Source organism: Typopeltis vanoorti, chromosome 13 (assembly GCF_054136105.1).
Source record: "Typopeltis vanoorti isolate ZY-2024b chromosome 13, IOZ_Tvanoo_1.0, whole genome shotgun sequence".
NCBI classification, from domain to species: Eukaryota; Metazoa; Arthropoda; class Arachnida; order Uropygi; family Thelyphonidae; genus Typopeltis; species Typopeltis vanoorti.
Window position 1 is genome coordinate 29,851,611 of NC_143561.1, and position 27,074 is coordinate 29,878,684.

At 34.3% G+C, this 27,074-nt stretch overlaps 1 protein-coding gene across 1 annotated transcript in view; it reads right to left on the reverse strand.

Moving 5' to 3' along the window:
* LOC150100021 (uncharacterized) overlaps positions 1 to 27,074 on the reverse strand; it is a 266,152-nt gene that overhangs the window by 167,865 nt on the left and 71,213 nt on the right. The window contains exons 6-7 of the mRNA XM_090403196.1: positions 13,865 to 13,893; positions 13,670 to 13,741 (exon numbers count right to left, since the gene is read on the reverse strand). Of these exons, the coding sequence (XP_090259322.1) occupies positions 13,670 to 13,741; positions 13,865 to 13,893 (101 nt within the window). The remainder of the gene's footprint in view (positions 1 to 13,669; positions 13,742 to 13,864; positions 13,894 to 27,074) is intronic.

Sequence of the window (27,074 nt, forward strand, 5' to 3'; positions counted from 1 at the left end):
AATGAAGTTTGAAAATATATACCAAACTTTGGAGACTTAGTGAAAAACTCTGAAGCAAATATTGATCAATTCAGCCAGGGAGGCTTGGCAAAGTTGACGAGAATATAAAACAACTGTCACCCAATGATAGACTCAGAAAGTTTTTTACATGGCTATCTCAGAAAGAGATAGTCATGTAAAAGAAAATAGCATATTGAAAGTTCCTAGTAAGTAAATCAGCAAATGCAGTATGTAAAAAGTAGCTAACAATCATAAGAAAACTTTGTTAAAAATACAGAAGATAAAAAATTATCATTATTATTGCAAAGGAACCTCTGTGGAGTCCAAACACTCACTGCCAGATACCAACATTATTCAATAATATCCATCTAGAACTCATTAACTGACAAAGCACTCACAAGAGTAGACTCAAATATTATTCAGCAAAAAATGAAGATGTTTGAAAACAAGTACCGGACCTTGGAGATACAGTGGAAAACTGAAGAAAACATTGATCAATTCATACATTACCAACAAGTGATGACACACCATAACTGCATACACATAAAATACACATCAATGTATAAGATGCATCCTAATTTTCAGAAAAATTTTAAGTACAAAAAAGTACATCTTACAAGGCAAAAAATATGGTATCCTGCAAACTCTCTCTCTCTCTACATTGCCTTAATTAACTATTACTCTATCCAATTTTGCATCACCAGCAAAGAAATGAATATTTTCTTTCAGACTATTTCATATATCACCTACTTTCACCTGGATTCTGCTGCTACATATACCAATCTTTGGTATCTATCCATCATACACCCTTGGAACCAGATATCTATCCCCATTTGTTCCACTTTAATTAACAGTCCCCTCTGATATTCTGTCAAATGACTTTGCAAAATCCAGCAGTATTATCATGTAGTCATTCCCTTTATTCAACTCAGCACTAATGGTATTATAACAAGTTAGTAAATTACTAAGGCATGAATTATGCTGTCCCTCATAGAGTATCATATTTTTATCTCTCCATTTTTCTTTACCACAACTTCAGAGATACTTATTGACCTATAATTGCTACTGCAATTGTGGAGCTTTCTCTATGCAATGGAACCATTTTGTCCTCTTCCCACTTTCTTCAGACTTTACCAGAGCTGGGATTTGTTCAATCAATGAAAGACAATGCTAATTCCTTTGCATGTTCCCAAATTACACAAGTTATATTCCATCTAATACCATAACTGTATTTGCATTGAAATTCAGCAGCATCCTAGTACTTTCGATTCATCAATCTCTATTTGCACATCAATTTCTGTTGCATCTGTCACAGGAACATCCTCACTTCTGTGGCAGATCATTACACAGTGGTCACTCAGTAACTCAACTATATTGTTTGCTTTCATCACCTTGCTAGCATCAGCACTGTCAAAGTTATCCTTTCATAGTCAATCTGTTTGTCCTTGCCACATAACAAAAGAATGCTCTGGGATATCCTTTGCCTGGTCAGCTAATTTCTTCTTAAGATCTGATCATGGGTATACAGTATGAAAATGCGTCCTTCAGATACCCCTTGACCATCTTTCACACACTATTAACATTGTTTTTTAAGAATGAATTCAAAAATAGGTATGATAGTTTCCTTGATGAGCTCCTGACTTCCTGGAGATATCTGGTAATAATAGTAATAATAAGTGAAACTACAGGATAGGAAATTATGACAAATTTAGGAAACAGACAGCATGAAACATTGTAATGGCATAAAAATTTCTCTCTCTCTCTCTTTCTTAAGAGATTCTTATGCCATTACAATGCTTCATGCTGTCTGTCTCCTAAATTTGTCATAATTTCCTATCCTGTAGTTTCACTTATTATTACCAGAGACCTCTAGTTTTATTGTTCAGCAAAAAATATTGTTATTACTATTATTACTGCATTTATTCTTGACTTCCATGGATGTTATCTCCCTATCCTCCATATAATTAAAAGTTCCATATACTGGTACACTATATGATTCTTTCAGAAGTTTGTAGATCTCTATCATATCACCCATCTTTCTTCTGTTTGTTAATGGATCTGCAGTCCACAAATTCTCAATCTGTCCTAATAATCTACATTCCATACTCTCAATATTATCTTTAACACACTCTCCTTTTCACTCTCTCTCCACTGCATTTGCATCACATTGGAAACCAGAAGATCAGATCTGCACACAATGGTCCAGAAGAGATTATATCAAAGCTTTGTAGAGGCAAAATGACTTATTTATCCTTACATGTCAATGTTCATTTCAGCATAATGGATAATTATCCTGTATGCAACTGATCAATCTAGGTATCTTAAGAGTTTTAGTAGATAGGAAATCTACTAAAATGCTATAATATCTAGCTCGAACAGTTTCTTCTAGTATAATTCCACCATTACTCTGCCTATATTTGCATCATCAGCAACAGCTGTATGTCACCTGTCAAATCTCTCCCAATGTCATTAATGTAGAAGTTGAAAGTTCATTTTTCACTTGGTTAGACTATAATAAATTTAGTTTAATCCTTTATCCAAGTGTGAGCAAACAAAGTTTGCACCTGAAAATATCTTCGGGACTGAGGTAAGGTAGTACAACACCAGGCAACTCGTAGCAAAGGTGGCCAAGCTACCATCACTCTTATCTCAGTATCTCCCATAACGCAAAACACATCTCCTTGCAGATATGTATAATGTTATGCATGGATAGTGGCCCTTCCCTTAATGCATAACATTATACATATCCGCAAGGAGATATGGCCAGTTCAGCTGAACACTCTTTTAACATCTGTGCTGATATCACATCAGTTCCTACTGCTAAATTCTTATTCAGTTATTGCAACAGCTCAAGTACCTTCTCTTCACACACACCTGAGTTTCTTCATCTACTGAAGAAGCACTAAGCTCAATGTGCACAACACAAGATTAACAGTTCTTAGCAAAATGGGTACTCATGAGTTGAACAATCTCTGTATCTATTACCTTCATTATATACCTTCTTGGCTGAAAATTCCATGTTAGGCAACCTCCCAAGTCAAGACCATATGATCACTAACCCCAGCTGGGGACAACATGGTTAATTTGATTATGAACAGATGTGCTGATCCTATGATCAGATAGAGCACTCTCAAATCCCGAGTCTCGTACATTATGTGCTGTTTTAAGTAATTATCTTCTTCCATATCCTTCCCACTAGTGGATCTTCCTCCATTCAATATGGTCTCACAATGAAGTCCCCCCCCCCACACACACACCAAATAATGATTTTACTTGACTTGAACTCATTGTGCTAATTTGCTAATATGTCTTCCTCATCATCCCTTGCATCCCTGGCCTATAGCAGCAGCCAACTGTATATTTTGTCCTATTGACCTCTATCTAGATTGCTGAACACTCTTTAAAATGAAGTGCCATCCACCTCATCCCTGTTTTTCCTACTTTTTTTTTTTTTACTACAATTCATCTTGCAATCATCAGCAGTATACCCCATCTTATTTTTTTTATCCTCACTGAAAATACTATACTCCTCAAATTCTATCCCTGTAACATCATCTGCAGTCAGCCAAGTCTCACTAATGCCTATATAACTTTTGGCAAGGTTACACCTGCCAATGCCAAAGCTTTTCCTCTTATTCCTGATATTTCTAACATTTGTACGCATAAAAAATTGGGTCAATACTAGGTATAAAAAGGTTGGAGAGGGAAGCGGGGGGGGGGGGGGGAGAAAACTAACATATATCCAGCTCCCAATCTTTTATATGTTGTAATGGTGACTATCCCATGTGTTGAGGCTTAAGTACTGTGAAGAATTCATGTTGGAGGTTTAATGGAATATTATCAGCACTGAGAAAGGATTAAAACGAATTCTAATTCTTCCAATATTTCATCTCAGTCACACAGACATCTTCAGGGATTACAATATACTTTTTGTTAACAACATTCACACAAATACAAGACAACAGTGAGTGAAACTAAAGTGGAAAATGGAATATTATCAGCACTGAGAAAGGATTAAAACAAATTCTAATTCTTCCAATATTTCATCTCAGTCACAGAGACATCTTCAGGGATTACAATATACTTTTTATACTTTTTGTTAACAACATTCACACAAATACAAGACAACAGTGAGTGAAACTAAAGTCCTATCTAGGTGGTGTGCCCTCTATGGGCGTTTGCAGGTGGCCTAGGATGTAAAGAGAAATCTTTGATAATTAATGTTTCCCAAATTTTGCGAAGTTTTATGCAACCGTATTAGTTTAAATTAAGTTGATTCCTGAGTGCAGATGTGTATTCAAAGAACAGTCTTTCTTTTTTGAATTTACAATGGTTGAGCATAGTGGTTTTTATTAAGGAGATCCTGTGGGTTGTATCCAAAACATGGTCTGCAAAAATTTTGTGTATGTTTTTCTTTTGAATGCAACTCAGTTTTGTCTTGCTTAAAACTAGATACACTTTCTATTTCAAATTTTCTGGACAATAACATATGCTAAATTAGTCTGATTATATTACTATCTATAATAATGTAAACAATAACTTTCCATTTGGTATGTGTGCTCTCTCTCTCTCTCTCTCTCTCCACGTGAATTTATGCATCTCTTTCTGTTGAAAGACTCTTAGTGATTACTTTTTAATGGTACTTATCATTATTGTTATTCACACTTTATTATCCAAATTTCCCATAAAATTTCTGAAAGTTTTTCACTCGTTTTCTATTCTGTTGTTTATTTCTCCAACAAAATCCATCATTTCATTTTCTTTATGTCAAACAGCTTTCTAATAGAGAATTCCATTATTTTTTCACTATTGATATCTTCAGCTGAATTACACGAACAAAGCTGCATTTTTCAATTTTCCATTTTGAAATCCATTCACATTATTCTACTTAAAATTGCTTGCCATGCAATAAGTTTATCTTTTGTCTGGTGTTGAAAGTTTTTCACCTGGTTATAAATTAGATTAAAGATGCCACTAAATTATATTATTCTTTAAATCTTTATTATTATTATTATTATTATTATGTGACACCTCCAGGGAGTCCCAAGTCTCATCGATGGAGAGTGCGCCAACAGCATCGAATGATTGAACCCTTTCTAACTACTAACTGCGCTCAAACTTGAACTTTTTGCAAGCCATTAGTAGCAGAGGCTCTACCAATCGACCAACCTTTGCCCAAGTGTAAGTAAACAAAGTTTGTGTGAGAAATATCTTCATGATTAGGCTGCTTGTGTATATAGGCTGGTTGTGTATATAGGCTGGTTGTATATAGACTTGTTGTGAAAATACTTTCCACAAACTTTGTTTGCATACACTTAGATAAAGGATAAAATAAGAATATAATTTTTTGGCATCTTTAATCTAACTGTAGATACTCCTTTGCTACTGCTGGAGTAAATCATCTTATAGTTAATATATACTAGTATCTCACCTGTTTTTTTTTCTTTGTCTCAGTAACATCAATTATGCTGACATAGTATCTCTGTAATTCCCCTGCTTCCACTGATGCATGTCAAATTGGTAATTTTTATAAATTCTGTTAAGTTTGAGAATTGCCCTAGTTCTCTAAGAAAGTGAGTTAACACGTTCGCTGCCAACTATGAGTATACTCGTAGTTGGCAAACCAGCCACACAAGCCAGCTACGAGTATACTCGTATGACGCTTCCGCCGGCAACGAGATTACTGTACTGACCTTGAAAAAGTGAAAATGCTTGGCTTGTGGAGCTAGCATCAAAACTGTGTATTCTCATAGATGGTATATGCTCTGCACAAGCCAACTACAAGTATACTCGTATGACGCTTACCGCCGGCAACGAGATTACCGTACTGACCTTGAAGAAGTGAAATTGCTTGGCGTACGGGAACAGACTATTCTGAAGTAGTGTGGCAGCGAATGTGTTAACCAGAGTTACAGAATGAAAATATTTTTCCTGTAAGAGATTTTTCATCCTCAAAACAAGCAAACAAGCCAGAAGAACATATGCTATTAATAGAAATAATAGGTCTCATATCCTAATCTGTTTTGGCTGTAAAATCGAAGAACAACAAACACCAACCCTGTTTGTGACTTAAACAGCAGGGACCTTGTATAAAGGCAACATCCCAGAAGTCATGATATTGAATTCTGATGTATCATCATAATATATGTATGGTTCAAGTTAATATTGAATATAATTTGGTTGGTTAAGTACCAAATTTCCTGTGATGGTGTCTCCACCTTGTTGTTGTGGTGGAAGGGTTTGTACATCCAAGGATCCAGAGATCTATACCAGTAGTAATATAGTTACCAGTAGGGGAAAAGGAAAGAGATTAAGAGAAATATCCTGATCCTCCAGGCTGGGAGGATCAGAATATGACAAGTGGATTACTTGTCTAACATAAAAAAAAACATGCAACAGGTGGACAAATTGGATTGTTCACAATGGCAACCAATTGTAACTGGCAAATGGAATTCCAGTTGAATACAGAATATAAAAATTTGGTTTAAACCTGGCTGTCTTCAGTTTACTGTTGATGCAATATCAAATTACAATATTCAGATCTTAGCTATACACTAAGCAAGGTCAAAATTCTACAGTGGAACATATTAATGAAATAAATAACATCTTGCACATAAAAAACTTTTGCACCAGTAGACAACTGATTCTGTTATCATGTTTGATGTTGTAATTGTCAATGGTTATTCACTAATGAAAAATAAAGATGATGATGATGATATCAAATATAAGGTTTATGAACAGCTAAAAAGGATAAGATTCTTGGCCTAGACAATGGATAAAATTACTTCTGGGTGATTTTAATACTAAACCAGGAAAAGAACCAGACAGACAACAACCAGCCCAGACACACAGGCATGACAACAGTAATGACAATGGGATTAGAGCTATTAATTTTGCATCTCCCAGAGGGCTTACAGTTGGTAGCACATACTTTCAAAGAAGAAAAAAAAATTACACAAATTTTCATTCTCCCCAAATGGAACAGTAACCAAACAGACCATGTAATGATTAAACAATACACACATATAAGAAAAATCCGTACCTACCAAGGAGCTGATGCAGATACTGATCCTTACCTGGTATTTGTACATTTCAAGCTGAGACTCTCTGTCAAATGGAGAAATGTTAACAGAAATATATTAAGCAATTGCAAGTGTGATGATGTAAACATATATAGGCAATATTAAGAAAATACAATATTCCTCCTAAAACTCAGAGAAACACAGAAAACAAATGGACTCAGATCAACAATACCACTTTGAAGGAAAAACTATTCAGTTCACAAACAACAGAAAGAAAAACAAGTGATTCAATAATGCATGTAAAGAGGCCAGAAATAAGCATAAATAAAGATGAGGTTAAAAATGCTAGGAACTCATCACCAGAAAATACTAAGAACTATAACAGCTGAATTTAACTAGTAAATTATTTGCATCAAGAGAAAAGGCAGGCAGAGAAAAATGAATTGAAGAAATTGAAAATAACAGAAATAATTCAAAGAGAATCCATAAGTTTCTGGCCTGACTAACTTTTAGAGGTGACAGAAAGAAAACAACTGTGTCACTTTTCAACATAATCTCCCTTTACTTCAACACACTTTTCACATCTTTGAATTAATATTTCTATGCCTTTGAAAAAATAGTCTGCACTTTTGTCTGCAAAATTGTCTAAAACTGCATCTTTCACCTCATTGTCATCTGCAAATTTTCTTCCTCGAAAAATCTTTCATCAATTTTGAGAAGAGGTAGTAGTCACTAGGTGCTAGATCTGAGGGGGGGGGTTCACATTTAGGATGGGTGTTCAATCTCCTGGAAGCCACAGTCCTTCACTGCAGTCTTCGCAACAATAGCCATATGGACTGGAGCACTGTTGTGAAGCAGGCGAACACCATGCCTCAGCATTCCTTGTCTCTTCACCTTTATGGTGGTGCGCAGTTTGTGCAGGAGTGAAGTATAATATTCTGCATTCATGGTAATATTTCACTTCTTGATTGAATTCTCTTGAAATCAATCAAGAGAATTCCCCATCAATCCTAAAAGATTGTTGCCATGATCTTCTTGATGGACTGAGTGACCTTGGCTTTTCTAGGCAGAGCTTTGCCTGTTTTGTACCACTCTATGGATTCCCTTTTGAAAAGAGGATCATAATAAAGGACCATGGTTTCATCCCCAGTGACAATGGATTCCAACACTTCTCTCTGATTTCCTTGGCAAAGCACTAAAAACTTGAAGGAACAGGTCACAGGATGCTACTTCTGAAATGAAGAAAGAAGTCAGGGCACCCACCTTGAACTGACCTTCATCATGTAAAGCTTCTCATGAATGATGGTTGTTATAGAAAGCCCCAAACTCGTGAGATTTCTTTGAGCAGTTCCTCCTCAACAAGAGACATTTTATTCAGTCATCACTTCTACAGGCCAACCATCACGAGAAATAATAGAAGCTAGAATAAAAATAGAGGCTATTTAACAATAATTGGTTTATATGCTCCAGAAGAAGGAAGAGAACAGGATAATATTGATTATAATCAGCTACAAAACATATATAATAAAATAAATAAAAATGATTACATAATTTTAGCAGGAGACTTAAATGCAAGAATTGGAAACACGAAAATTAATAATAATATAGGAATACATGGAGAACACACTCTAAACAGAAACGGTAAAAAATTGATTGACTTTGTAGTTTATAATAACCTAAAAATAATGAATTCCTTCTATAAACATAAAGACATACATAAATATACTTGGGCAGCAAGAGGATGGAAATCAATATTAGATTACTTCATATTAAATGAAAAGACATCAAAATTTTCACTAGATGTTAGAGTTCACAGAGGATATGAAATAAGCAGTGATCACTTCCTTGTTAAAATAAAATTAAGATTACCACCTAAATGGCTACAAGTAACAAGAACAGAAAGAAAAATTGAAACATTTGTTTATAAAACTAGACTATTGAATGACACAAATGTACAATGGCTATATGAACAAAGAATTAACCAATATCTAGATAAAATAAAACAAAATGAAGAAATAGAAATAGAATGGCTTAATATAAAAACGATATCAAATGCAGCAGCAAATGAAAGCTTAGGAAAGACCAAAAAATTCAATAAAAGAAAAAAACTGAAGATCTGGGATGATACAATCAAAGAAATAATCAAAAAGAAAAAAGAAGCCTATCACAAATGGTTAAGCAGTAAAAGATTAGAAGATGAAATAGAATATTAAAGAATAAGAGCCATAGCTAAAAGAGAAGTCAGAAAAAGACAGAGAATCATGGAATAAATTTGTTTCTAATTTAGAACATGATTTATATAAAATAAGACGCAATGAAAAAAGATTTTGAAACACTTAAATGCAGATACCAAAGAAAACATAAAATTAAACAGTGAATTGAAATTAGAAGAATTTCTAAATTACTACACAGAACTGTGGACGACAACTGGCAAACAATTAACAAAAATGAAAAGGAAATAACTGAAGAAGAATTAGAAATCAGCCTGAAAGAAACAAGAAACAGAAAATCACCTGGAGAAGATAAGCTAGGTTCAGAACTATATAAATATGCAGGAACAAGATTCAAAGAAAGACTCTTATTATTTTTAAATAAAATTTACTCAACTGGTATCCCCCCAATAGAATGGAAAAAAGCAATTGTGATTCCTATCTTTAAGAAAGGTAATAGAGATGACTCTAAAAACTATAGAGGTATCAGTATATTAAATTCCTGTTACAAAATATATAGCAGAATCTTAAATAACAAACTAATGAAATATTCCAAAAACTTTATTCTAAAAGTACAGAATGATTTAGAAAAGGACGATCATGTATAGACCCAGCCTTTTGCCTAAAATTAATAATAGAGAAAAGACGAGAATATAATTTATAAACGCATATTGCATTTATTGACTTTGAAAAAGCATTTGACAAAGTTAAGAGAAGCATTTTATTTAACATAAAAGAAAGAAATTAAAACAAGTACCAAATAATATCCTAAAAGCTATCATAAGTATATATGAAAATAATCAAATACAAATAAGATTAAATCATGAGCGATCATATATGAGAGAGATAAACCAAGGGGTCTGACAGGGATGTCCCATCTCAGCAACTCTTTTTAATATTTACCTAAATGAAATAATAATAAAATGGAATAAAAATTTCCATTAAGGTATTAAACTTTCTCCTATTATGAACTTAAACACTCTCCTTTTTGCCGATGACCAAATAATAATTACAAATTCTGAAGATAACTTACAGAAAGCTATTTTAGATCTAAATGAGATAGCCAAAGATTATGGTATGATAATATCAACAGAAAAATCAAAAACTATGGCCTTTAAAGGACAAGATCCAGTAAGAACTAAAATAGTAATAGATAACAAGATCTTAGAACAGGTGAATTCATTTAATTACCTAGGATGTATGATCACATATGAAAATGAAAAAGATATAAACCTAAAAATTGCAAAATATTTAAAATTAACAGGTGTAATTAACTCTATATTTAAACCAAACCCAGTTCAAAAACAAACCAGGCTAAAAGTATACAATACATTAGCCCTACCAGTCTTAATGTATGGAAGTGAAATCTGGACAATAAAACAAAAAGACAAACAAAGATTAACAACAGCAGAAATGAAGTTTATGAGAAAAACTGCAAAGTATACCCTATTTGATCACAAAAGAAACGAAGATATTATGAAAGAATTAAACCAAGAACCAGTAATAGAAAAAATTAAAAAATATAAACATAAATGGATGGAACACGTTCAAAGAATGAAAACAGAAAGATTACCAAAACAAGCCTTAAAGTACAAGCCATTAGGAAAAAGAAAACCAGGACGTCCTCTTAAACTATTCAATGATGACTTCTAAGGCCGGAACAGGCCATGCTAGGCCTAAATCCTTGATACGCATGATGATGATGATGATGACATACCAAAAATGGTGCACTTACTTTAATTTGAAATTCCTTTAAATATTAGTTAAACATAAACAAAAAACTTATTAACGGTGTCTTTAATTAAATGAGTAACTGTCACTCATTTGGACGATATTGCTAGAAATAATCAATATGGTTATTTCTAGCAATCGGGAGTAGCTTTTTTTAATCAGAAAATAAGTTAATGTTGTCTGTTGGCTTTTTTTCTTCATATATTTCACAATAACATCTGACTGCTTCTCGAATTTGCTTTTCGACTTTGGCAAAGCGATCTGTGTCCTGATCCATATTTTCAAGTAGCTGAAGTCCTTGATTTAGTTTAGAAAATATTTCAGCTAATCCTTTTACAGTAAACTTTTTTTAATGATTTCTCTTCATCTTCCTCATTATTCCTTTCTTCTTCTACAACTCTTTCGTTTTGGAAAATCAAGTCTTGATCAGTCATTTCACCTTCTTCATGATCTGCTAATTTTTCTATATCAGTAATATTGATTTCTATTTCCAGTTTTCTTGCAATTTCAATGATTTCTTCACCAATTTGTTTTGGATACATTGATTAATATCGTAATTTTTCCAATAATTGCATAATGTTATAGTATCGTTGTCCACTGCTATTATTGCTTGAGAAAATGTAGTTTCAGATAATATGTCTTGAATGTAGCAATCAAAACTTGATCCATAGGTTGAATCACAGCTGTTGTATTGGGTGGTAGATACATCACATTTATATTTTCATTCAAATTGCTGATGTGAAGAGGATGTCCTGGAGCATTATCAAGCAGCAACAGAATTTTAAAAAGGAATGTTTTTTTTTCAAGACAGTACTTCTGGAATAAAACAATTTAAGAACTAGTCTTTGAATAAAACAATTGTCATTCAAGCTTTAGGATTACTCTTGTAGTAAACCAGCAACTTATTCTTGTTAATGTTTTTCAAAGCTCTGGGGTTCTGTGAAGGGTAAACAAGAAATGGTTTTAATTTAAAACCAGCAGCATTTCCTCCAAGAAGAAGCATAATCCTATCTTAAATGCCTTAAAATCAGGTGACAATGTAGCTTCTCTGTGAATGCAAGTTCATTCTGGCATTCTTTTCCAGAACAGTCCGGTTTTGTTTACATTAAAAATCTGCTCTAGTAAATAGCCTTCATCTTTTATTGTCTCTTTCAGATTTTTCTTGAAAATTTCGGCAGTTTCAAAATCGGAACTAGCAGCTTCTCCTGTTATTCGTATGTTATGTAAGTTAAATCAGCTTTTGAATCGTAAACAAACTGAGAGGAACATTCATGTTGATTTGATCATCTATCCATATCATTAAAAGCTTCTCCATTTCATGAATTGGCCCTTCTCTTTTTTTTGTTAAAATTGTATTAATCATATTAACTGCCCTTTAGCTGCCTCCATTATTCTTGATTTATCTTTTATAATTGTTGAAACAGTTGAATACGATAGTTTTTCTTCTCTTGCTATTTCACCGACTTTCTTTCCTTTGTCATATGCTTTAATGACCTTCATTTTAACATCTAAACTTAAAGCTTTCCTCACCTTCTTTTTTATGTTGGAATTTTCATCAGTAGTATTACTTCTCTTACTGAACATGATAGGGTTACGACGAGATACAAAAATTGTAATGAGAGAAATGAACACTTCGACTGCTGATTAGCAACTAACATGCCAAAGGCTGTGATAAGTTAGAAGTGGGTGAATCATAGCAGCGACTACTGAGTATTGGTGATAGGCTATGCTTGTCAACTAATGGCAAAGGTGCAATGTGTATACAAAAGCAATGTGATATATGCATGTATATGCTGGTGACAAAGTTAAATTAGAGAATTTTTAATAATAATTTTTGGCTGTCGTAAGTGCGAATCATCGTAAGTCGAGGACTACTTGAATACCTTTCTGCAAGTGGAAATTCTAAACATCTATGAGTCAGCATTAAAAGCTCTAATATCATAGCATGATTTGAAAGATAGAGTAGAGAAATGAGACTGCCAATCATGGATATGTTGTAATTCTACACCTCTTAAAATCCAGAATATTATATAAAAAATAAAATAAATAAAATAAAAAATTCAGAGAAAAACTCTGAGTTATCTATACCTGATGTTAATCTATAGTTATGAAATATGGTCAATAATAAAGGGAGATAATGGAAAACTTATAATTTGAAAGAAAATGACAGAAAAATTTTTGAACCTAAGATAATTGAGTGGTTTAGCCATGTTTGGAAGCAGATTACTGATTGATCAAACAAGTGCTTACAAAAACAACTGAAAAGAAAAGACCTGCAGGAAGAACCTGAGAAAGATGGATGAATGTGGTAATGAAAGACAAACAACTGGATGAATACTTTATTCAAAATGTCTTATAATAGAGACTGATGGAGAAATCTGGTAATGGTAGTATTAGTCAAACTTCCAGATTAAAACAAGAATATCATTTCTTGTTAAATATAATATACTTTGCAACTAAGTGAAAAAAATTTCTACAACTATAAGCATATTTCTGCATAATATTGAAATAAACAAAATGCATAGTACTAAATTAAAAAAAAAATGAGCTCAATTTTAAATACTTCCATGAGGTATTTAAAAAGATCTTGAGGTAATAACACTGAATGGCCAAACTGGATTTTTCTTAGTGTATAATGCTATATTTAACATGCACAACAATATCATTTGTATTGCATGTACACACATAAATGCAAATAAAACTTACTTGTCAGCATTTAACTGATAGATAGCTGCAAGGCCTTCTAGATGCTTAGTAAATTCTGTGAAATCACCACGACTAAGATATGGATAAAAAAAAAATAGGAAAAAATTAGAATCATGCTTAAGTATGTTAACAGTAATTTTGAAGCAAATTGAAATTATAAAAAAATAACGTAAGGATAATAAATTCAATTCTTACCCCAGTACTTTAGTTAATTCAGGACAAGTCTGCAATGGAAAAAGAAGATAAAAAAAAAATTATAGAATATGCAATAATTACTAAAATGCATAAATTAATTATCATGAAAGGTAAACATGCAGGTACAAAAGTTCCACTTTTTTTTTTTTTACATGAAATTAAAATTGCTTTCATTTATAATAAATATTCCAGAGAACACACGTATACAATAGTGTCCAAAAGCTATGGACAAAATTCATTTTTACCTGCATATAAAAAAAAAAAATTTCATTACTACAGCCCAACATGGTCATAAATTTATTGGCAGCACACAAATAAATTATATTACATAAAAAATGTGTTGTATTTTTCGTATAAATTAAATTGCAATACATTTTTGAACAAAAACTGCAAATTTCCTAAGGACGTACTTAGGGAATTAATGTACAGCGATTACAGAAAACATGCAGAGAGACATTTCAGCATGGAATATGTCCACCCCAAACTGTGATGCAGCTCTCACAACTTCGCATCATGCTTAGCACCAAGTGATTCAAGAGTTCTTGAGGCAAACTGGCCCACTCCTCCTCCTTCAGGGCAACGACAAGGGCTTGTTTGTTTTCTGGAGTGGAATTTCAAGCAGCAATGCAGCTCCCTATTGTCTCTCAGTGTTCTATGTGGTTGAGATCTGGGGAGCATGATGGCCACTCGATTTGATTAATATCCTCAGTCTCCAGAAGTATCTCCACTGTTCATGTACAATGTGGTATGGCATTGTCATCCACAAAAATGAATTCTTCACCTATACCACTAAGGAACAATTGAACATGACATTGAAGAACTTTGTTGCAATATCGTTCACCAGTCACAGTCCCTTTTTCCAGCACTTATAGCATGGTGTATCCATTAAGCATAATCCCTCATAATGGTTGGAGTGCGTGGTCTCTATGGTTAAAGGCCAGTCCGACCACGCACTCCAAACATGTCACAGAACTGACTGGAAAGGCACCAAGTCCCTACACTGCACCAAAACCTTTGTGTGAAAGAAAATTCAAAGAAGCCTACGAAATGCTGAAACATCATTCAACTCTGAACAAGAATGATGGATTAATTATTCCGAGAATTTGGAAGACCCATCTTCAACCTGTACAGTATCCAGAACAACCCCAAACAGAAGAAAATCTTATTACGAGAGGACTTTAGAAATTGTTTAATGTAGTTTTTTTTTTCCACCAGAGGTCAGGCTAGAGTAAATGATTAGCATTTAGATTCATCTTACTTTTGTGTAGTGTAGTCATGTAGCTTGTATCCTGTACATGTGTATATTTTCCTGATGTTGACTTCAACAGAGGTCAAAAAATCGAATGTTACCTTCTTAATGATAAGTAAAGTAATTATTCTAACATGCGTTGTGTCTTCATATATTCTTCACTATGAATACCAACCATCATGTAACCCTAAAAGAAAGAATAATCTACAATGAGCTATGGATAAAAGGAGGCAGAGTACAAGCCTACTTGTTGCAAATATCTTTCCACAGTTTGTCAAGATATATGTGTGCCTGTGCTTGAATGGAGCCGACTGCAAAACTGATCTGCCATGGTGCGTCAATTACGTTTTGCTGTTATAACCAAAAATCTGTCTTTGCTTTGTGGTAGAGCAAGGGTGACCTCTTAGCAAATGTCTGAAACACATTTCATTGATTTAAAACATTGCCCAGAGCCTGAATACACACTAAGGAGATTTGAAACTCTCCGGCAATATCAGTAATTCTACAGCCTTCTTTAAGCTTTCTAATAATTCTTACCCATATGAGATTATCTAGATGATGTCTTTGAGACATTACAAGACATCCAAGTTTGTAACTTTATTCCTTCATGAAAAGAGCTTCCTTCAAACACAATTCCCTTAGCAAAACCTTTTGTCTTTTATCCTGCTGAGTGCTACCATGCGACCACTTTACAGGTGATTTGAAAATCTCAATGTGTACCTACTTTCAACTCAAAATCATCAGTTATACAAATTGCCACAAGCTGATTCGTCTGAACAATTTGTGGTTGTAATCTTCAGAAATAGTGTTTGTCCTTAGGTTTTAGGCACCACTGGATTATAATTATTACTATTAGACCTCCATGGAGTCAAGGACTCATCAAGGGAGGCCATACATCATCCACATCAGCTACCATACTTTATTTTAAACTCATTCACACTAGATGCACTTGCTACATAAACATGCAAACTGCTCCACTCATTCCCTCAGTTCCATGAGAGAAAAATCTAGCTCTCACTCCTTTCTTAACTGCATGCAAACTTAACATCCACAGATGCTTCTTGTCCTTTCCCCACCTTCCATATAACAAAGAATGTTATCAATCAATATCTTATGACTCCTCTCAAATGTTTATAGACTTCTATCACATCACTGCTCTTTTATTCTACTGGTGTCTGCAGCTCACATACTCTCACAATCTATTGCATACTCCCAACATAACTGTTGTAACTCTTTTATGCAGCCTTTCCACAGCTTTATCCTGTTGGAATCCAGAAGACCAAATCAGCAGAAGACCAATAGTCCAGGTGCAAAGCCTTCTAAAGAGGCAAAAATGACTTTCATATCCTTACATGTCAATGTTTGTTTCAACATTGCAATTATTCTCCGAGTTGTATTTGCAATTTTTGTTATATGACTTTTGAATTTCAACTTTTTATCAATCATAACTCCAAGATCTCTAGTCTCTTCAGTTACTCCAAGCGTAATCCCACGAATGCAATATCTAGCAGCATAAAATATGCTGCTGGATTTCACATCTCACCAAAGCACATAACTTTACATTTACTAACATTCAATTGTTACATGTGTTTTTTATGTCTTCTCTGGTATTATCTTGTACACATGTGCATGTGAGGTATCTGGAATTCTTGTTCTGTAATTATCCTTAAATTGTACTTCTTTAGTTGTAATGGAAACACTACTCTTGTACCTCTCTTTGTATGCCTACTCAGTACTTAATCTCCTTTGTGCTCTGTGGCCGTCACTTAGATTGATCATGTGTGTGAATTAGATTAACAAAGGGATTGCCTTTGGCTAGAGCCAATTCCCTTGTTACAAATATCTGGAGTTACCTCCTTGTTAGGTTCTGGAAAATTTATTTGTTATTGCTGCGCCATCCAGAACCCTTAGATTAGAAAAGCTTCTTAATCAAAGAGTTAACTCTCAGACAGACACATGGTTAATCGTTCTATTAAAATTCTTAGTTCAAATTAGTTAAATTTTGTGTACCAACTCTAGTTTCAGCGTGGTCTCCGTTAAACAATTAATATTCCACTCAGGTCCTAATTAATAAGTGGTGCATTGGATTCATTTATCAGGCAACTAGTTAGGTAAAATTACAAAGGTTCATTTATTAAACTCATGCAATACACTTTCACCAAATATACACTCAGCTAAAATAATCACTTTCTTAAGTTACAGAACTTAATATAACAAACTATAATTTATATAGCTGAATCTTGTCATAAGACACTGCTATCAAATCAATTGATTGTCCTTTTGTATTCCTTGATCTATAATTCCTCCCAGGCAATAGTTCAATTAACTTTGATTACGATTATACTATAACATACTAAACATGATCGACATTTACAATACATTAGACTATGCTCCTGGAGCTGTAACACTTTGCTATTAGACTAAATACTAAAGTCCTGCCTCTTACATAATATGAGCTCTACTAATGAATGTTCCTATTCACTATTATACAATAATTCTTTCTTCCACAACAAAAGAGACTAAGGTTTGTACATTACCAGATCTTTAAGACTTCTTCAGGTCTGTCCCTCAATCTTTAATTCCCTTTACAGCTTACTTATTCTTTATCCTGACGGTTGTCTCACCTGGGCCTGGTTTGGAGCTCACTATCATGATTTATCCTCTCCGATTGTGGATGAGAAACAGCTCTGCTTAAGTTGGTCCATGTGGTCTAGCATGACAGTCAGCTTGCATAGATTTCCTCTGTATGCTGGCGAAATGCCCACACCTCGCTTGCTACTTGGCCGCTTATCTCTGCCGAGACATCGTTGCGTTGGCCGGGTTCACCTACACATCTCCGAGAACAACTCGAGCTGGGGCCCTCAAGTGACAGATGCTGATGCTGAACAGGAAAGCACAAGGAAGAACTAGAATACAAGAGAAAAAAGCAGAGGCCCGAACTGGGGGAGCTAAGCTTTTTATATTGCACCTTTAGCGGCACCCTTTCTGCATCACACCTTTTCGCCCATCACTATTCTTCTGCACGTGGTTCCGTTCTTCTCTCTTAGCGTCTTCTGGGAAACTCATGTGCGCTGTGCTCTGTGCGTACGCGACTGCCGTAGGCTCTGCTGCTAATCCAAGTGTCTCGCTCGCGTACCTCAGACTCATAATGTTACACGCTAACATATATTTCACAAATTATTCTTCCCTTGTTAAACATACAAAGATAGGTAATATTCCTTTACACAGAATCATTCAATGTCAAGATACAATATGTTTAAGGCTTTCAAGTAATAGGTAATATTCCTTTACATAGAATCATTCAATGTCAAGATACAATATCTTTAAGGCTTTCCAGTAATTTACAATTCTACTTATATACAAGTATATGCTTGTTGGTGTGATAAAGCTTGTTAAATCCCGAATGAAATATTTCTTAGTGAAATCTCTTCATTCAAGATTTAACACAATTGACAACAATAATCCTTTGTCTACACTTCTAGTCTATTCAAATGGCCTTGTAAATGCTGTATATCAGTAGCATTTCTGATCACCCAATCTATACCCCAAGGACTGATCCTTGGGACACACCACTGTTCACCTTAAATCTGGCAGATTCACATCCCTCATATACCACTTTCTGATATCTGTCTCAGCCACCCATCTAGCCAAGCTAACACTTTTTACTCCAGTTCATCTCAGAGATGTTTAATCAGGGCTCTATGGAGGCCAGTCCAGTGTGGTGATGTTCATGTCCATAAACCATGCAGTTACAGCAGTAGCCTTATAACACAGTGCATTGAATTGCTAAAAGAAAGAATGGTCAGTTGCATAGAAATGCCACAAAGTAGAAAACATTGCATCATCCAGAATGCTCAGATACCTCTCACTTTATAACACAGCTTTCCAAGATTCCATGTCTCACTCACTGCACCACTAAAGACAATGCTACATTCCATGGAAACCCATATTGTGAGCCTCAGAACTGAATGTTTTTGTACAGATTTGTGTTTCAGTTGATGCCCAGAACTCCACATGTTGGCCACTGAAAGGCAGTTTTTGCATATTATCTTTTGTAGCACCCTATGGTCATGTTTAGCAAGTGTGGTGGGTAGCACTTGCAGGTGATTCCCTGTTCATCCATTTCAGTATGGTATCACTAATTTTTGTCCTGGAATGGCCCAATTTGCTAAACAGATAGGCTTGCAATATGGCATACTATTACAATGTCTCTATCAGTTCCCTTTTTTGAAGCCATTTCAGCTGGACACAGTTGAACTGACTTGGGGGTTCGTATTCCTCAAGTTTCTCTTAAAAATAGAGAAGAGGAAGAATTCATCATAAAATATTATTACCAGAATCACTTATGTTTAATTGAAATGTATTTATTTGTAAAATTTTTGACTAACTTTCATACCCATTATCAATACAATTATAGGAAAACACAAAAAAAGAGAATTCAACTGAAAGCACGTGATATTATGTGCACTATCGGCTGCAGGAGAATAGCTCCATCTGCATTATTAGATATTCAAAATAATTACAATAAAATAATTGAGTTAATACATTATTTTAAATATAAACAAAAAATCAATTATAAATTAAGGAACACATGAATGACGAGTATTAATTAGTATAACTAAACAAAATTGAAAAAGTTTATGCGATCATTCAGGTTTGAGTTTTAAGAATGTGTGTGCACTTCACAAAAAGGTGTAACATCTTTTGACTACTTGTATGTGGAAATATGACTTCTGCATTACTTCAACCTTGGTATCACTTCTGGGTTTGGCTTCCACTGATGAGACCTCAATAAAGGTCAAAACTGGTCTAGTAGGGATCCTTCCCATAATACATAGCATTATACATGTTCGTAAGGATATGTGCTTTCCATTATGGGATACTAAGGTAAGTGATGTGAAGTTGCTTCACGTGTAAACTTTGTTTGCTTATACTTGGATAAAGGATGAAATCAAGAATATATCTTGGCATCTTTAATTTATTGTGCTAAAAGAATGTTCAGCTGAACTGGCTATTCCTTTGACCAGGCTATATAATTCGAGTCTCAGAACAGGGAAGGTTCTACAGGAATGCATGGTAATCCCATCGCACAAGGGTGGTGCAAAGAGTGATGTATCCAACTATTGACCAATTCATATCTCAAGAGTGGTGGTGAAGATTTTGGAAAAATTGATTAGGGCCCACATTCAGAAATGGGTTGACATTGAAACTACTTTGCAATGAACAACATGGGTTTACTAAGGGAAGGTCATATTTTAGCAACTTGCTCACATTCTATAATAATGTTACCACTGAACTAGAAAAGGGGGGGGGGTAGATAAATGATGATACTTTTCTAAGACTTTTGAAAATTAAGACTTTGAAAATTTGATTTGAAAGCTAAGACTTTTGACAGAATATAGCATGGAAGACTGTTGCATAATTTGGAGAATATGGGTTTGGATTATAAAATATTAGCATGGATAAGAGGATGGCTGAATGACAGATATCAAGATGTAGTATAGAGGAGATGCGATTCTGCAAAATTTAAGGTGACCAGTGACCACAAGGATCATAACGAATAACAGTCCTTGGTGCACTGTTATTCAATCTGTACATTAACATTGGGAAGATTTCGCAGGTGACATATTGTGGGCATGGGAAAATGGATGTCAGTAAAAGCAAAGTTATGCACTTTATCATGATTAGAATCCAATGTCATATTATATTGGTGGGATTATGTTAGGAGAAACTGTTCAGGCTAGGGATCTTGGAGTGTTCGTAGATAGCAAGTTGAAGTCGCAAAGATTGCAAATACAACTCAGAGGATAAGTGAAATGCTGAAACGAACTGTGACATGTGAAGATAGAGATTGTAAAATCTCTCATGATGTGTAACTACGTAACTTATGATCGCTTTTACGTTTTTTTAAGAGAATGTGTATGTAGGAATGTGCTTTCCAATACTTGGATAAGTTGTGGGTGCTTAAGTGCCTGTTAAGAACACTAACAGGAATAGAATAGTGCTTAGAGAAATGTTAACTTAAATGAGCTCTTGTTAAAATAATGTGGTGCATGACATCATCATGCAACGCTGTTAACTCATGTCTAATCAGTAAGTCTAATTCTAAGAATAGTGAAGAATTCTAAGAATTGACAAATATGGCAATTTCAAAAGACATGCAAAGTATGACATCATCATGTCCAAAGGTCAATACATGACCATATATGGAAAGTTCGAGAAATGAGAGCATGCATACAATGGAAGTCCAGGCGTATATAAGGCAAGACGTCAAGAAGCCTTCTCTTACCTGGGTCTGCCATCGGTAATCTAAAGAGAAGCGTCGTAGGTTCCGAGTCTTCTACCTAGATCCACCGAGTGAGGACTGCTGTTGGGAAGCACATTGCTGCTACATTAAGGGTCCTATAGGGCAGCGATTTTCAACTGGTGTGCTGCGAGAGATCTTCAGGTGTACTGCGAGATTTATGAAAACAAATTAATTGAAAGAAATAATGTCGTAATTTGCGCATTTATTTATTAGTGTCTGGTCTTCCCTCTTCTTGTGTGTGCAAATCAATCAAAATTATGCTGATTTTTTCCAGATCATCAAAAAATTTAAAAGAATATATTTTTAGTGTGCCGCAGAATTTTAATAATTAGTCTAGGTGTGCAGTATTATGGAAAAGGCTGAAAATCACTGCTATAGGGCATGGAATAATCGACAACTTGGACAAAGAAGAAATCCGGCAGGAAATCAAGGAGAAGGAAAGAAAGACAAGAAGAAGCACTTATATGTGAAAAGGCAGTGCTGATCGAGAATTGTAGGTAGTTATATATGTGATAATTCTGAATAAGAACGTACATCTAGTGTGTCTGTTTATGAGATAATGTAAACTGATATTCAATTAAGCTTACTCAAGGTATGCTTTATTGTCAGTTAATGTATATATGACTGGCAGGATATTCTAAATTGTGAATTAGCTTAAAGGGAAGAAAATTAGAATTAAATATGAATTAGGAAGAAATGAAACTGACAAAAGAATGTAATGCAATTGTATATAATTGTTAATGTGTATCACACTGTAAATATTCCTTTTTGATTTAATTAAATGGTTTGTGAACTGATTCACTGGATTGATTCTGTGAATGCACTATCCTGAAAATTTCAAACCTGCATAACAAAGTTTAATAAAATACCTGCATAAGATAAAGTATAATCAAGCTGCAATTTCTAACAAATAAATTTATTAGACTATAGAGTGCGAGGGATTTATTTCTATATGGGATCTAATAGAAATAAATAAATGGCATCAGTTGACCATTCATGAAGTTTTAAGTACAGAAAATAAAGACAAAGCATGGTAATAGAAATATGGAATGTTTTATAACAGGATGTAATTGTGCCTCTTTACAAGGCCTTGACTTGGACTACTACATACAGGTCTGGTCTCCTGGTTTCCATTATGATTCTGATATAGTGGCGAGAGTACAAAGGAGAGTTTTAAACATGATATCAGGATTTTGGAATACTGATTATGAAGACAGATTGAGAATTTGTAGACTGCAAACACTAGCAAACAGGAGAAAGAGGAGTGATGTGCTTGAGACTTACAAACTTGTGAAAGGATCATACAGGATTTCAGCTGATGAAAATTTTCATTTTATGGAGGGTGGAGAAAGGACAAAAGGACATCTTTGGAAGCTGAGAATGAATGAATGATGCTAAGAAGGGTGTGAGGGCTAGATTTTTTCTCCCATAAGGTGATGTGTGATTGGAATGGACTGCCATTGGATGTTGTGTGAATGAATTCAAGAATAAGTACAGCTGGCATGTGTAGTATGTACCCTTCCTCGATGAGTCCCTGACTACCTGGCAGTCTCTCTTAATAATAAATTAAACAAAACGGTTCAAGGACTAGTCCCTGGGGAATACCACTGCTCAGCTTAAATCTGAGTGATTTAAGGTGAACATATACCTATATACCACTTTATGATACCTGCCCATCAGCCACCCACTCATTCATGGCAATAGTTTATATTCTAATCCTATATTCTATAGTTTATGTAACAGCCTTTCATGCAGTATTCATTCAAATGCCGAGAAAAGTGCAATGGTATCATGGTGTACCCCATTCTATTTATCCAATTTAGCCATAATATTATTATAAAATATGAGCAAATTGTTCAGACATGATTTCCCTTTAGTAAACTCATGCTATACCTTGCAAAGTATATCTTGTTATTCCACCTATTTCTGTATGCAAGGTTTTACCAACTTCTCTAAAATCTTTCCAGAGATAATGATAGGTCACAAGATTTAAACATATCAATCTTTGCACCACTGCTGCACAATAGAACAAACTCATATTATTATTATTATACAGGCACCTCCATGGAATCCGAAGACTTATCATAGAGACCCAATCCACCATACTTCTCCTTCCTCTCCAAGTTCAAGGAGAGGTATGATAGATTGTGTGGATAGATTCATTTCATCTTACAGCCACAGAAGGAAATAATACATATACAATCATAAAATGAAACTAAGAGATATCAGTATCACTGTATTATGAAGACTTACAGAAGCCATCCAAAAAAAATGTGAAGATTTTTCTCTTCTGATTCCATAGAATCAGAAGACCACAGCTATCAAATGCCCTAATTGCAGTCAATGAAACAATAAAGTTATTCAGAGAGTAAATAAAGTTTAAACTTGAGCTTTTCTATCATATCCATATCAAGTATGTTTTTAACAAAAAAAGTTTCTTTCCAATTTCAAATTCAGAATCTCTCTCTATATATGAATATAATATATTCAATTTTGACTATTCAATATGAATGGTCAAAAATGGAACCTTCAGTTGAAAATTTTCTGATCAAAATAGCGACTTTTATTTTATGTATTGAATTTGTATTCTAATTACATAACGTTCAAAACAAATCATCATCACCAAATTTCTAACATGTAATCAAATGGATGTAAAGGTATAACAGTATAATTTGAAAATTTTACATCATTACTACCATCATTCTTATTAATTCCAAGTTTACAGTCCCATTGATTCCCAATTTACATCATCCTACAATTTTATCCAAATTAATCTGTTATCTGCCAGGACTCAATTATCGTCAGATCTTATATTTTGGTCTTCTAAGGTGCTTCTTACTGTATAAATTAAATCCACTTAGATCTCTTAGCCTTCCTCTGGAACTTTTTTCTGACATGCTGACAAAAAAACTTGCTCTTCTAACCTTTCTTTTTCAGTCTGTTTAAGTGCTCATACCAACTTAGATTAGTTCTGCTCACACATTTCTGAATGCAAACAACATCAAGTTCTTTCCTAATAAGATAGCATCAATGATGAACCATTTTTACTATGGATCTGCAACTGATGCCTTCTGTTCACTCCATAATTTTTCTCAGATCTTTCATATCTGTGGTCTCCAGTCTTTGATCAAGTATTTTATTTCTAACCAGTTCTCAGTTTTGTTTTGAAATGTTTTGCTTATTCCATTGGCTCTCCACTTAAGATGCAGTTCATGTTTTCCTTATTTCTACCTATTTTCATAATCATCAAATTCCTGATATGTACCCTTAGGGAGCATACAAGATAATTATGATAGCACTACATGAAAAAATTACACCATTACTAACTTCTGATTAACAATTTTCCTCCAAATTAATCTGTTATCTGTCAAGATTCCAATATTATCAGATCTTATATTTCTGTCTCTTAAGGTGTTTTTAACTATATCAATCCATCTACATTTTGGCCTTACTCTGGGGTCTTTTCCCTGCCAACCTAACAAAGAACACTTGTTTTGTAATCTTTCTTATCCTATATGTTTAAATGACCATACCACATGAGATTAGCTCTACTAACACATTCCTGAATACTAATAATAGCAAATTCTTTCCTAATATCCTCATTTTTGATTTGATACTGCCATTGATGCCATCTGTTCACTCCATTAATCTTTCTCAGAACTCTCATATCAGAAGTCTCTGATCAAGTGTTTTATTTCTATCCCAGCTCTCGGATCCATAAGTGAAAACTGGCTTGAACACCATCTTATATACATAATTTAGTGTTTTGACTAATTTCTTTCTTATTCCATAGAAATTTATTCAGCTAACTTCCTACCATACCAGCTTTATTAATTTTGTTGTCTATTTCCATATTTTATTATTATTACGATACCTCCAGGGAGTCCAAAGACTCATCGAGGGAGGGCACCTACTCTACAACGCTATCTCCGACACTCAGTCCTCCAATTACAACCGCAACTACCATCATTAACTACACCAACGCCATCTACCAGCCACCACTGCCACTGGTATTTTCATATACAATCACAAACATCTATGCACATGGCAGGATTCGAACCCGCAGCCTTTTGGCTGGAGAGCAGATACGCTAACCACTCGGCCAACCAGACTGGCATATAAGGTAAAGAATATAATGTACTTTTTTTGATAAGTAGCAGGATACATATTGTAGAATGCTTTATGACAATTTAACTGGGATTTTTATTAAGTTGTTAAATTTTACAATAAGTGTTAAAATCTTACTAACTAGTTTTGGTAGTTGGTTAGATCTTTGGATAATTTGATAGCTTGTAATTTCTTCAGGTTAACTAAACAATTAACAGCAAAAACCACTATGGAATTAAATGAAGAGTTATAAGCAGAGCATGTATTATATCTTCTCTTGGACTTTTAATTAATTCATTATCTTCACTAAAAATTGTGACTAAATAGCAGAAATGTTTTACCTGTTCTATAGGTTCACCATTTGGGATACAGTTAATATTTTCAATGTTTCTGTCTATTTTCACTGTCTTTGTCTGTCTAGCTTTTTATTTCTGATTTTCATGCTGGATTTATTACAGCTATTATTCTATTCAGTTACGAAATAATATGCAGATTCCTACTAGATTTGTTTAGGAGTACATCATCTGCATATATACCACTGAATTGGATATCTCCAATTTTGATATCTGGCCTAATTGCATTTTCCTTCATAATGTGATCCACATATATGTATATGTGGAGATACGTGCACCCATCTCATACCTAATATAACATCAAACAATTTTACTGTGCCTCCTACAACTTGAATATAGACTATTATTGCTTGATATAATGTTCCATTTTCACCATATAATTGTTGCATTTTGAATAGCTTTTCTTTTGGTACTTGGTCACATCCCTTTTCAGATCTACAAAACTCAAATGTAAATCCTTGTTACATTCCCATAATTTCTTAACTATTTGTCATAAAGTGAAAACCTAATCCTGACAGGCTCTATTTGGCTTGAATCAGCTTGTTCTTCTCCAAGTTTGCCTTCCTTAATTTTACTTGGTCTCTGCTCAAGTATGCTTGCATATATCTGGAATAATTTGCAAGGAAGTTCCTCTAAAATTCCTACATTCAATCTTATTGTTTTTTGTTTGTTTGTTTTTTTATAGATGGGTACAGGCAGCCCTCGGTTTATGCCGGTTCAATTTACGCCAATTGCCTGCGCGTGCTTTCTTACTGTAGTGTGGTTGACTGAGAACGATGCTAGCAGGCACTCTAGTGTTTGAGTGTTTACCGAGCTGCTACGAAGTATATGTATCAAACCTAGTTTTAATGTTGAATCTACCTAATTGTTCTATTTAATTTTTTTTTACATACATACGTATTTAAATTAAATTAAATTAAAGTACATAATTACATACCATGTCTGATAATAGAGGTGCAGAAAAATTAGCAGAACTTGGTTTTAAGAAGGTGCGGAAATCAATCCCACTTGAAAAGGAGATGGAGGTGATTCAAAGAATGGAAGATGGGCAGACACGTGCTAATGTCTGTAGAAGTATGAACTTGCCTTCATCGACTGTTACTACAATTATGAAAAATGCAGATAGAATAAAACAGTCTGTGCAACATCTACGGCAGCACTAAATGCAAAACATGTACGTTATAGCAGGGTAAA